Here is a 14,104-nt window from a genome sequence, read left to right as displayed (position 1 = left end):
CTTGACTCCATGACCACACTTGATTCATCAGAAACACTGCCTCTTACAGGATAATCTCGAATAAATAATTATTACACAGAGATACAGAGGTAGTAGTTTAAAACATCACATACATATTTATTGAACCAATCAACTCAATCTACGAAAACAAAAAGACCAGAGCAGGGTCTTCAACAGTAACAATGATAAGAGTTTTTGGGGTTTTTTTTCTAAATGCCTGTACCTTAGAAGTTTCCAAAATGGGAGGGTAGTGGCAAAAGTGTGTGTAGACATGATAGAGAGTAAGCCTGTACATTATCAAGCTATCAGTTCTTCATAAACCTAACTTGGGCCATCCTCTTGGAATTGTACCCTATCTTATTGTCTGTTTTCACGCAGATTCTATAAAGAATAGGATGATTTTACTTCTGTTTCTTTGAAACATCTTGAGTCTGAAAGCGTTGTGGGAACACATGGTGAAGTCACCACCATGCATGTAGTAGAACAATAGGAAGAACAAAAAAAGGGTTCCTTCCTCTAGTCCTCTTGCCAGTGTGGAGATTCAGAGGGGCACGTGAGCTATCCAGTTGGTATATCTCATATTCATCACAAGACTAGCCTATTTTATGTTCCAGGCATACACCTCTCTTTTTGCCACATCTTTTGTACAATTTTGGGTTGATAATAGATTCTAAATATGACTAAAAAAGCAATAGCAACAATCTTTTATTCTAATCCTGCTATTGTGGCTCTGCCTTACTATCCATATTTCTATGTATTTTTTATACTTGCCACTTTTTACAATGTTAATATCTCATTTTTCTCAGTTACTGAACATGTAGATTGTTTTCAATTTTTCACTACTTCAACTAGATATGAATATTTTTGTATTTTTTAAAAGCCAGGGCTTTCTCCCATTCTGCCCTTTGTACCACTTAAAAATATCTTTAGGATATAGTCCAGGAGAGGGATTTTTCTAAAAGGGAATAACCAATTTTGTAGCTTAATCTAAACCGAGATAGTGAAGTAGCCTATTAGACAGATGCGGGATTAAGATTCAGAAAGATGTGAATTTCCCTTTTGCCTGAGACACAGAGTTGTATCACTGGGAACACTCTTTAGTTTCATCATCCGTAAAATGGGGATTGTAATAACATCTAAATCATGGGGACATTGCAAGGGTGAAACAGAATAATGTATGTAAAGAGCTTTTGCAAATTTTAAAGTACTATATAAAATGTGGCTTTTAGTATTATTGTTATTATGTTGCTGGAGTAATGTGTGAAAAAGTAGAAAGGCAGATTTAGATTTGACGTAAAAAGAAAAGCTTTTTAACAAGAGCTATCCTAAAGTAAAACAGTTGCTTCATGAGGTAATGAGTTGCCCTCACCAGAGGTCTTTAACCAAAGACTATACAACTATCTGTCTGGCATGTGGTTTAATGGGGATCAATTCTTCCTCTTGCACAGTTTGGACTGTATGGACTTCTGAGGTCCATTCAAGTGGATTTTACTCTATTGGTTCACATGAAATAGACAAAAAACTTTGTCAAAGGCCTTTAGCTCACTGGCAAAAAGACAGAAAAGAACTGTTGACAAGAAGGCACAGAAAGGTTCTGAGACCCATCAAATTGAGGGAGCACCTATGCTGATTAAGTCATGGATCCATTGTGCTATTATTATTCATTATGGCACTACTCTCCAAAATGCTTACATCATTTATTTACAAGCCAAGAAACCATATTATACAGTCCTGATATCCCCACAGGCTATCAACAAAGAACTCTATCATTATTAGTTATTTTTGCAAACTTAGTCAATATTAATCAAGATATCTCTAATTACTGGTAAGTGTGAACAATTTTAACAACTTTTCAAATGGTAATGAACAACTTAAGCTTTTTCCTTTGAAAGCTATTCACGAAATCAATTCACCTTGGATAAGACAAGCTATCAACTAGAAAAGAAATTTTACGTCAAACATCTCCAATAATCTCTTGGACATACCTCTATATTGAAGATACATAGGCAATAAACACAAACTGTAAGACCAAGAGCCATTCCCCAACAGATAAATGGACAAAGTATATGAATAAACAAGTCACAAAGGAAGAACTGCAGACTATTTTAATAATTATATGAAAGACTACTCCAAATTACAAACAACAAAAGGAATGCAATCAAAATAATTCTGAGGCTCCACTTCACACCTAGCAAACTGATAAAGATGACAAAGATTGACAATCAGTTTTGGAGGGGTGGTAAAAAGACAAGCACATTAATTCCCATTGCTGGTGGTGCTATGATTTGGTCCAACCATTCTGGAAAACAATTTAGAATTATGCCAAGAAAGTGATCAAAATGTGTATATCCTTTGATCCCAAATACTACTGCTAGGTATATACCCCAAGAGGTCTGATACAGAACACAGTATTTATAACATCAATTACTGAAGTAGAAAAGAAGTGGAAACAAAAGAAATAGCTGTCAAGTGGGGAATGGCTAAACAAACTGAAGTACACAACTAGAATGGACTATTACTTTGCCATAACAAATTAAAGTAGCAAGAAATGAATATACATATTGGATTAGTCATTGAGTACAATGACTAAAATAAAATAAAGTAAAACAATAAAAAAACCTTCCAGTTTCTATGATCCTGTGGACACTGGGTCATTATAAGGAACAAGATAGACCTAGAAGAACCAAGAAAATGCATCTTCTTCCCTCCTTTGCATAGGTGGAGAACTATGCTGTGAAACACTGAAAATACTACGAGAATCTGTTGATTGTGTTGGCCATTTTGTTTTTTTCATCTTGTTTATCCTTTGTTATGAAAGATGGCACTCTTGTTAGGGGAGGGATATATGTGAAAATGAAGGTGATAGCCGAGCAACAAAGATGACAATTCTACCTAAATTAATTTACTTATTCAGTGCCATACCAATCAAACTACTAAAAAAGTATTTTATAGAGCTAGAAATAATAATAACAAAATTCATCTGAAAGAACAAAAGGTCAAGAATATCAAGGGAATTAATGAAAAGAAATGCAAAGGAAGATGGTCTAGCCATATCAAATCCAAAACTATATTATAAAGCAGCAATCATCAAAACTATTGGGTACTGGCTAAGAAATAGAGGGGTGGCTCAGTGGAATAGGTTAGGTACACAAGACACAGTAATCAATGACTACAGTAATCTATTGTTTGATAAACCCAAAGACTCCAGTTTCTGGAATAAGAACTCACTATCTGACCAAAACCGCTGGGAAAACTGGAAAACAGTATGGCAGAAACTAGGCATAGACCAACATCTTACATTGTATATCAAGATAAGGTCAAAGTAGGTACATGATTTAGACACAAAGGGTGATAGCATAACCAAATTAGGAGAGCAAGGAATAATTTATTTGTCAGATTTATGGAGAAGGGAAGAATTTAGGACCAAATCAGAGACAGAGTACATTGAGAAATGCAAAATGGATAATTCTGATTACTTTAAATTTAAAAAGTTTTTGCAAGGACCAAAAGAAAAAACAAAATGAAGTTGATATTAAAACAAAGATACCAATAAATAAAATTTAATTAAAAAGAAAATTATTCACATCTTTTGCAGAGTAGATAATTATCCTTAAAGATAAATTTGTATTAGTTCCTTAGAGAGTCTAGATGTCAGATCTACATCAGATACAGTAATTACAAAAACTTTTCCCCCCTTATTTTAGAAACATGGCATTCTGTAATACAAGATTCTTTTATTTTTTGGATAAGAAATCTATCAATTCTGTCTCCAACAATTTCTTCCATTTGTTTAAAAGAAACATTTTTCTGCTCTCCACAATGAAGCTGAAGATATATTATTTTTTCTTCTTACAAACGAATTTTTAAAACACCTCCTTCATTGGAGCTTAGAATATTATCTGAATCAAACATATTATTACACCAATACCTAATTTTCCCAATAATTTATATTGAAGTGATCCTTTAGCCAATGCTCTTTAATGTGAGTGCTATCAAATACTGGATCCTATTTCTGACTTCATCATTAGCTCTTAGCACAGCAGTATGCTGGAATGAGTACCAGATGAACTCAGGAACACCTGGGTTCAATTTTGACCTTTAACACCTAATAGCTACGTGACCATGGGCAACTCAACCTTCTCCCTTAGCCTCAGTTTTGTCATCTATAAGACAGTAATAAAAATACCTGGATTATGTACCTCGCAAGGCCACTGTGAGGCACAAGTGAGATATTATATATATATATATATATAAGTGCTTTGAGAAACTTATTAAAACACTATAAATATCAGTTTACTACTACTGTTGTTATTTTTCAATGATCTCTTTTTATTTTTTATCTCATATCAGATAATTGCTATTTTTTAATAGTTTATTTTGAAATCTGGCAGGGAGATTTTCTCTTCAAAATTTTCCCATAAGTCTTCTTGATATTCTTTCTCATCTATTTAAAATGATGTTCACCTGATACTGAATGAAGTGAGCAGAACCAGGAGAACACTGTACACAGTAACAGCAACACTGTGTGATGACCAACTATGACAGACTTAGCTCTTCTCAGCAATACAAGGATCTAAGACAACTCCAAAAGACTCATGATGGAAAATGCCATCCACATCCAGAGAAAGAACTATAGAATCTGAATGCATATCAAAGCATACTAGTTTTGGGACAGCTAGGTGGCACAGTGGATAGAGCACCAGCCCTGGATTCAGGAGGACCTGAGTTCAAATCTGGCCTCAGACACACAACGCTAGCTGTGTGACCCTGGGCAAGTCACTTAATCCCACTGCCTACCCCCCCAAAAAAAAAGAAAGGAAAAAAGCACATTAGTTTCACGTTTTTTGGTTGCTTTTTTTTTCTTGTGGTTTTCCCCTTTTGTTCGGATTCTTCTTTCTCAACACGACTAATGTGGAAATATATTTAATGTGTACGTGTATAACATATAACAGATTGCTTGCTGTCTTGAGAAGAGGAATGGGGGGACAGACTGGGAGAAAAATTCTCAAATCAAAATCTTATAAAAGTGAATGCTGAAGACTATCTTTACATGTAATTGGAAAAAATAATATTAAGTGGGGGGGAAATGTAATTGGGAAATGTTTTACAAAACAAATACAAATAAATATAACATTAAAAAATCAAACGATGTTCACTAATCCCTTTTGTCTTTATATTGGTGATTTCTGGATAGAATTCCCAACAACTCTCCCTCTCCCCTCCCCCTCCATAAGTCCCGACTTGGAAAAATATAAGACAAAACTAAATGACACAGTGACTACATTACAAAGCATAGAGAGCATTTCACAACTAGTTTCCTAAGTCTTTAGCAAAAGGAGAGAGGTTCTTCCTCACCTCTTCTCCATTTTCCATCATTTTATAAATTTTTCTGCTTTACACACCATGCCAGTAAAAAATGTCTGAACACACACTCCTAATGTATGCATATTTATTTACAAATTGTACACATGCACTACTGTACTAATAATTGTGTTACACAATTTACACAAAAATAAATTTTAAAAGGATGAAATAATATTTGACCACAGAGTTAACATTTGACCAACAGAGTTAATAGGGATGCCAGATGTTACTAAGTAAGGGAGTGACACGGTCAGATCTATGCTTTAGGAAAACTACTTTGGCAACTGTGTTAAAGATGCTGGAGGGCAGCTAGGTGGCGCAGTGGATAGTGCTCAGGCCTTGGAGTCAGAAGGACCTGAGTTCAAATCTACTCTCAGACACATGACACTTACTAGCCGTATGACCCTGCACAAGTCACTTAACCCCAACTGCCTCACCAAAAAGCAAACAAAAAAAGACGGATTGGAGAATCAAGTTAAGAAGCATTCTAACTAATAAGCACCTACAATATGTCAGGCACTAGCGCTAAGGATACCAAGAAAGGCAAAAATAAACAGCCCTTTTGCTCAACGAGCTGATAGTCTAACTGGAAAAGATAACATGCAAATAACTATGTGCAAACAAGATTATACATAAAAATAACCTGGAAAGAATGTCAGTAGGAAGGCACTCTTAAGTGGGGCAGTAGAGTAGTCAGGAAACTGCAGAAGGTGGGAATCAAAGTAAGCCACAGAAGTTAGGAAGTAGAGACGAGAAGGGAGAGTCCTATGCAAAGGCAAGAACAGAGAAAATGCCCGGAAGCCGGGAGGTGGAGCATCACATATGAGGAACCAGCAGCAAAGAGGTCAATGTCACTAGATTGTGAAGTATGTGGAGGGGAGTAAGATGAAAGAAGATAGGTGGCGCAGTGGATAGAGCACTGGCCCTGAAATCAGGAGGACCTACGTTCAAATCCGGCCTCAGACACATAAAGCTAGCTGTGTGACCCTGGGCAAGTCACTTAACCCCACTGCCTAACCCCCCCACCCCCAAAGATAGGAAAGGTAGCAAGGTTATGAAGGGCTTTAAAACAGAGGATTTTTATATCTAATTCTGGAGGTAATAGGGAGCCACTGAGGTTTACTGAATTGGGAGTAGGGAGGTGGGGAGATTACAAACATAGCCAGACCTCAACTTTATGAAAATCACTTTGAGAACTTAATGGAGGATGGACTAGAGTGGAGAGAATCTTGAGGGAGGGAGATCCTCAAGAAGCCCACTGCAATAGTCTAGGTGTAAGGTGATAAGGACCTGCACCAATGTGGTGGGAGTGTCAAAGGAGGGGTCAAGGTAGAGGGATGTATAAGAGATCTGGCTAAGGTAGAACCAGCAGAATTTGGCAGTACACTAAGATAGAGGGGGTGAGAGAATGAGGACTTGAGGACGATACCTGGGTTTCAAGCCTGGGTGAGGCGGAAGGATGGTGGTGCCCCTCTTTCCAATTACTACTCATGACTTGCTAAATTCCAACCCAGGATTATATCCACTATCTGCCTCCTATGCTTCTACCTTCGTGTTGTACTGAATGAAGATGAGATGGAAGAAGTCACACAACTGTGTTAAACTGAGTCCACCATAAATTTATGTTGTCTAATGTCAACTGGTCTTTCACTACAGCAAGACCCATTTTTTTTACTCCTTTGACCTTGTACTCTTACTACATTCTTCACAAAGGTTGTTTCAACCTTCTCAAGGCTCCTACACTATTGCCCCCACCCCCAAGAGATGAACTCATTTCCAATTTGCAAAAAAATTTATTATTTTATTTCCCCCCAGCTACATGTAAAAACAATTTTTGACGTTCGTTTTTAAAACTTTTGAATTCCAAATTCTCTCCTTTCCTCCCGCCTCAACCCCCTCATTGAGAAGGCAAGCAATCTGATGTATGTTAATACACTAACTGAGCAAGTCATGATCTCTCAGTTCCCCAGAGAACTCTGTAAGACTAAGCTGGACAGCAGGTATTAATCTACACTGGTAACAGGAAGCTTCTATACTAGTAGCTACCTATGCAAGAAGATGACAAATTAAGTTATTCCCCCCCACCCCACCCCAAAAAGGGCAAGGACAAGAACAGACAGATAACTGCCATAGGCTGTGGTGCATGTAAGTGCGTTAGAGAGGATGGGAGAAAGGAAAAATGTCATTTAGAGTTAGGCAACCCGGCTCTGCTCCTTTCAACTTTTCATGACAATGGCCGAGTTCCTTAATTTTTCTGTGCCTTACTCTCCTCTGCAAAACGAAAGGGAAAAAAGAAAATAACAAAATGTTGGGAGAGGCTGTGGGAAAACTGGTCCATTAAGGCATTATTTATTGTTGGAAATGTGAAGTGGTCTACTCATTCTTGAAAACAATATGGAACTAATCCTCCAAGGATATTAAACTGTGCATTTTCTCTAACCCAGTGATATCACTATTAGAGTCATACCCTCAAAGATAAAATAAAGAGGAAAAAGGCCTCTATGTACAAAAATATTTATGCCAACTCTTTTTATGGTTGTAAAGAGCTGGAAACCAAGGGGCTGTTCATCAATTGGGGAATGGATAAATAAGTTATAGTGTATCAATGTAATGGAATAATACTATACCCTAAGAAATTATGAAGGAGACTTAGAAGATTCCTGTGAAATCATGCAGAATGAAGTGAGCAGGACCAAGAGAAAAATGTACACATAAATGAAAGATTTAGGAACTCTGATCAGCACAGTGACCAACCAAAGTTCCAGAGGACTGACCACCTCACAAGAGTAGATGAACTCAAGTGCAGATTGAGATACATATTTTTAATACGGCCAATGGGGGAATTTGTTTTGCTTGACTATACATTTTTATAACAGGTTTTTGTTTGTTTTCATTTCTCAATTTGGGAAGGATATGGGGGTGGGGGGAGAAAGAGAAAGCAGATTTTCACTGACTGAAATAGATTAAAAACACCAACAAAGGCCCAAACGTTCAACAGAACTTCTTCGTCTGTGCACGTGCTAAATCTTGTCTAGTGCCTAGCACACAGTAGGCCATCCAGAAATGCTTGGGGATGTATTAACTGTGTCACAGTGACTATTTATAAATGTGATTATCTTTCTGGATGTCTTAAAAAGTTTACAAGTTATGTATAATAGCTTTACTAAACTCTTAATCAAATAACACACCTCTGAGACAGAGAAGGTGAATACAAGTTAAACTAGTACATAAGTTCAGTAAGATAGCTGGGAAAGCACTGAGGTGTAGCAAGTTATGTATAAACACAGAAGAAGAGAATGGCTTTGGTGGGGAATGGGTGTGCGTGAGGGGGAAGTTCAGCTCTGAAAAGTGCTATGAAATTTTTTTCCTTTTTTTCCCCCTATTTTTAAATTTATTTTTAGTTTTGAAAAATCACTCCTATATGCTTTTGAGTTTGAAATTTTTCTCCCCCTCCTTCCTCAAGACGGTGTGCAATCTGATATAGGCTATACGTCCTAGTCAACATACTGTTACATTAGTCATGTTCTAAGGAAGAATTAGAACCTATAAAAGGAAACACAAGAAAGCGAAACAAAACAAAAAAGAGGAAAAAAAACAGCAAATAGTATGCTTTGATCTCATTCTAAACCTATAGTTCTTTCTCTGGATGTGGATAGCATTTTCCACCATGAGACCTTTGGAGATGTCTTACATCCTTTAATTGCTGAGAAGGGATAAGTCTATCAAAGTTAGTCAGTGTACAACATAGCTGTTACTGTGTACAATGTTCTCCTGGTTTTGCTTACTTCACTCAGCATCAGTCCACACAAGTCTTCCCAGGTTTTTCTGAAGTCTGCTTGCTCATCATTTCTTACAGCACAATAGTATTCCATTACATTCATACACCGCAACTTGTTCAGCCATTCCCCAGTTGATGGGTAGCCCCTCAATTTCCAATTCTTTGCCACCACAGAAAGAGCTGCTAAAAATATTTTTGTACATGTGGGTCCTGTTCCCATTTTTATGATCTCTTTGGGATACAGGAGTATTATTGCTGGGTCAAAGGGTATGCACATTTTTATAGCCCTTTGAGTATAGTTCCAAATTGCTCTCCAAAATGGCTGGCTCATTTCACAACTCTACCAACAATGCATTAGTGTTCCAATTTTCCCACATCTTCTCCAATCTTTATCATTTTCCTGTTTTGTCACGTTGGCTAATCTGACACGTGTGATGTGGTAGCTCAGAGTTGTTTTGATCATGAAACGTTTTTAAAGTGTTATTTTCTTACTACCTTGCCCCAGACTGTGTGAATAAATGAAAAGTAAATTAAAATAAAAACCTCTGCCTCAGCTTCCTCATTTGTTATGCAGGATTGTTGTGAGAATCAAATGAAATGATAACTGTAAAGTGCTTAACAGTGTCTGACATATAGCAGACATTATATAAAAGTTAGTTACTATCATTTCATCAGGTCTCATGGATCTCTATGCTGATGATTCTCAAATGCACCTCCCTCTTCTGCCCCACTCTATGAAGACCTCCAATCTCACATTTCCATTTGTCTTTTAAATGCCACAAACTGGATGTTCAGCAGACATTTTAAACTTGACATGTCCGAAACTGAACTTATGTTTCCCTGTAAAGCCTCTCCCTTCCTACCTTCTCTATTACTGTAGAGAGCAACACCATCCTTCCAGTCCTTCAAACTCACAACCTGGAAATCATTCTGGATTCTTCCCTATCTCTCACCTCCACCAAACCCAAGCTGTTCCCAAGGCCTTTGCCACATTTCTTGAAGCTGTCCCCTTTTCTCCTCTGATGCTGCCACTGCTCTGGTGCAGTTTCTCATCACCTCATGCCTTGACTGCTGGTGAGTACTCTGGTGAGTCTCTATTCAGCAAATAAAATGATTTGTTTAAAGCACAGGCCTGGTCATCATCTTACAAACTCCAGTGGTTCCCAATCATCTTCAGGATCATAAAATCCTCTGTATGGCACTGCAGGGCTCTTACACCTTATTCCCTATCACATGCTTTTCCACTGGCCTCTTGCATCATTTCACTGCTACCGGCATTCTCCCTGGCTGTCCTCCAATCCTGCAATGCTTTTCCTCCTCAGCTCCACCTACTTGCTTCTTTGGCTTTTAGTCCCAGCTAAAATCTCATCTTTTACAGGAAGCCTTCCCCAACCCCTCTTAATTCCAGTGCCTTAGCTCTGTTAATTATTTACTATTTATACTGCCTATAGCTTCTCTGTACGTATTTGTTTGCATGTTGTCTCCCCCATTAGCTCTTTTTGTATCCCTAGTGCCTGGCATATAGTAGGTACTTAAGAAATGCTCACTGATTTACTGACTTCCCGATTAAACGCATTTCATCAATGAATGATCGTTAGCAAGCTTTTCCTTATATGAGGCCTAAGTCTGTTTCTCTGGAACTTGAACCCATTTCTCCTAGTTCTGGCCCCTAGGACCAAGCAGCAGTAAGAATCTAATCCCTCTTCCACATGGCAACCCTTTAAGTACTTATCCTGTCTCCCTGCCTATTCTCTTCTGGCTCACTCTCCCCAATTATTTCAGATCCTTATATGGCCTGATGCCGTCTCTTCCCTACTCTGGTTGCCCTCTGCTGTTTTGATATACTTTAGCTTATCTCTGTCCTGCCTAAAATGTGGTGCTCAGATTCAATGGCAGTAACAACATCATATCTCTATAACACTCCAGATGCAACCAACATCCAAGGGCCTGTGAGCACTGTGCTAGGCAGGCCTGAGGAGGTGAAGATGAAAACAAAACAGTGCCTGACCCTCAAGCATTCACTTGAATTCTACTGGGGATAAATGACTCAGACCTTGACGAGACAGGGTAAAGTAATATAAACTAGATCCAAACCAGAGGTGGGGGCTTTAATGTGGCAATCAGGAAAGGTCTCAGAAGGAAGCAGCCCTTGACATGATCCTTGAAGGGAGCCCAGGGCTACAAGAACCAGGCATGAAGAAGGTGTACACCACGAAAAGGGGGGATAGACACACAAACTATGAAAAGGCATCAAAAACAAAAGGAATATTAAATATGAGGAACTTCCAACAGGCCACTTTGGCTGAAACACAGATGCAACTGACTCGTTTCTAAATGGGATGGAACCAGACTGCGAAGCACTTCTAAATGCCAACCATAGAGGTTTGCATTCTGGCTAGAGGATATAGGGAACCAATGACGTTTCTTAAGCAGGTAAATGATACAGTTAGACTTATACATTAAGAACACCATTCTGCTTCAGTAGGCAATACCAATCAGGCACCTGTACTAAGTTAGGCATAAAGATGGTGAGCCTCAGGGATCAAGGGAGGATGGTGGCAAAATGGCTCAGGCCAGAAATGAAGCGGATCAACGTTCAGGAGCAGGAGTACGTCTGTGAAAAGCTCCTTTACTTGTAGCCACAGTGAGATGGACAGACTCAGTCTTTAAATGCTTTTTTTTCCTTTAAATTAAATCTGGCAGCTACGTGGAAGGTGGATTAAGATTTTGAGGTGCTCTCCTCACAACAATCCTACACGATTAGGGTATGCCAGTATTGCTATCACCATTTTATAGATAAGAAAACCGAGGCCCTGATAGGTTCAGTGATTTGCCCAAGATCACAAACCTATTAAATGCCTGATGGAGGATCTGAATTCAGATCTTCCTAACTCTAAGTGCAGCCTTATCTAATATGCTATGTTGAACATCAACGTCCCAAATGCAGACCCTCAGGGCAGAAGAAAGTGAATCACTCCAGTCCCTTGACAGTTCTTTACTGCAGCTGAGAACAGCATTAATTCTTCTGACTACCAATCTTTTATAAAGTAACTATTCTGAGCCCAAAGGCAAACTTTCACATCTAGCCTAAAGACTTCTGTTGCCCTAGATTTCTCTCATCATTCTAGCCTGCCAAGATTTTTTGTATTCTGCTATTCACCACTATTTCTCCTCCCAAGCTTCCTTTTACCTGCAAATTTAGTGGTTTCTTCCAAGTTATTGATAAAAATGTTGACTACCATAGGGGGCCAAGAATAGATAAGCCCCTAGAATTCTCTTTCCAGGTTGAAATTGATCCACTGGCCCATTGTTGTTACTGTTAAATTGTTTTTGGTTGTGTCTGACTCTTCCTCACCCCATTTGGGGTTTTCTTGGTAAAGATACTGGAGTGGTCTGCCATTCCTCCTCTGGCTCATTTGACAGGTGAGGAAACTGAGGCAAAGAGGGTTAAGTGACTTGCCCCATGGTCACACAGCAAGTAAGCATCTAAGGCCAGATTTGAATTCAGGTACTCCTGACCCCAGGCTCAGCACTCTATCCACTGTGACACCCCACTGCCACACTGACCCATTTATAACTTTTTAAATCTAATTATTTCTACCAGTTCCTAATTTAACTATATTTTCATGTAGCTCATAGCCGTCTATCTTACCCATAATGATGATAAAAGTTTTTGTCAAGTGCCTCGTTGAAATTTAAATACAATAGGTCTACAGGGTTTTATTTTGATGCTAACATTATTTGATTTTTTGGAGCCATGTTTTCTTTAACTTCTTGTCATGAACTGACAAGGATAAAATACTGACTTCTCAGCAGCTTATTTACTATCATAATTTCAGTTGAAAGTCCTTGTGAAGGTATGACACTGTCCAGGATTTGTCTACAAATGACACCCTTCTTAAAGCAAACAAAAGAGGTCTATCCTCATGCAGTTCATGGTATGAGCAGCAGCTGTAGCTATAAAACAAAGTGCCTTCAAAGACCTCTTGCAATTTATTCTATTGCTCAGAATCTCTAAACTCAGATACAGCCACCATAACTTTTGTATGCAGCCCCACAAGCTACTGCCCTTTGTATCAATTACAGTGCAAGCAGACCCAAACAGCAACCATCATTAGTTTAAAAAAAAAATTTCCTCAAGTAGTTCCCTAGAAAGATTAAGGACTTTTTTTCAGTTGTTTCCTGAGCCTATTTACCTTCAGGTTCAGAGTCACCATTTATCTGTAGGACAGTTCTTATGGACTCGACAAGATGGATTCTTAATTTTTTCTGTTTCATGGATCCCTTAGGAAGTCTGGCGAAACCTATGTAACCCTTCTCAGAAGCATTTTTAAATATACAAAATAAAATTCATAGGATCACAATGGAAATCAATTATATTGGAAAAAACAACAACAACAACAAAGTTTATGGACCCTAGGTTAAAAACTTTTGTTCTAGAAGGAAATCTTACAAAATCCTTTCTAGGATAATGTCGCCTTACCTAAGCTGCAATGAAGAGAGAGAGTTTTTGGAGAATTCAAGGGACCAGAAACTTACAATGTTTTAAAAAAACCAACCAAACAACAGAATGCAAATTGAAGGTCATTTAGAAACTGCAAAGGCTTAGGTACTGGAGAAACTTGCAACATAAAAAAATTTCAGTTGAGACTAGTTGCACTCTTACCACCATTTTCCTTTCTATGCAGTCTTCATGCATCCATTAAGTTTATTCTTGCAGTAAAAAAATTACAATACAAAGGCTTTGTCAAAAAAAGAACATAATTGTTACCTTCAGGCCAGGGCTTTGGGGGTCCGCCAGGAGGCTGTCCAGGCATTCCTGGGGGAACTCCTGAGGGTCCAGGAGGGGGCATGTTTGGCCCTCCCATACCTGTGAGTAGTGGGAAGCAAAAACAATTTATTTTAAAACTCTGTGTATAGGTAAAGTGGAGGGCAGCTCTGTTTTCAAATGTATACATGGGC

General features: G+C 38.3%; 1 protein-coding gene across 1 annotated transcript in view; it reads right to left on the bottom strand.

The window, feature by feature from the left end:
* SMARCA4 (SWI/SNF related BAF chromatin remodeling complex subunit ATPase 4) overlaps positions 1-14,104 on the bottom strand; it is a 121,222-nt gene that overhangs the window by 65,656 nt on the left and 41,462 nt on the right. Inside the window, 1 exon segment of the mRNA XM_078153908.1 lies at positions 13,914-14,012. Coding sequence (XP_078010034.1) covers positions 13,914-14,012 — 99 coding nt within the window.

Source organism: Phascolarctos cinereus, unplaced genomic scaffold, assembly GCF_003287225.1.
Source record: "Phascolarctos cinereus isolate Bilbo 61053 unplaced genomic scaffold, phaCin_HiC Scaffold_4;HRSCAF=312, whole genome shotgun sequence".
NCBI classification, from domain to species: domain Eukaryota; kingdom Metazoa; phylum Chordata; class Mammalia; order Diprotodontia; family Phascolarctidae; genus Phascolarctos; species Phascolarctos cinereus.
This window is presented reverse-complemented; position numbering and strand designations above follow the sequence as displayed.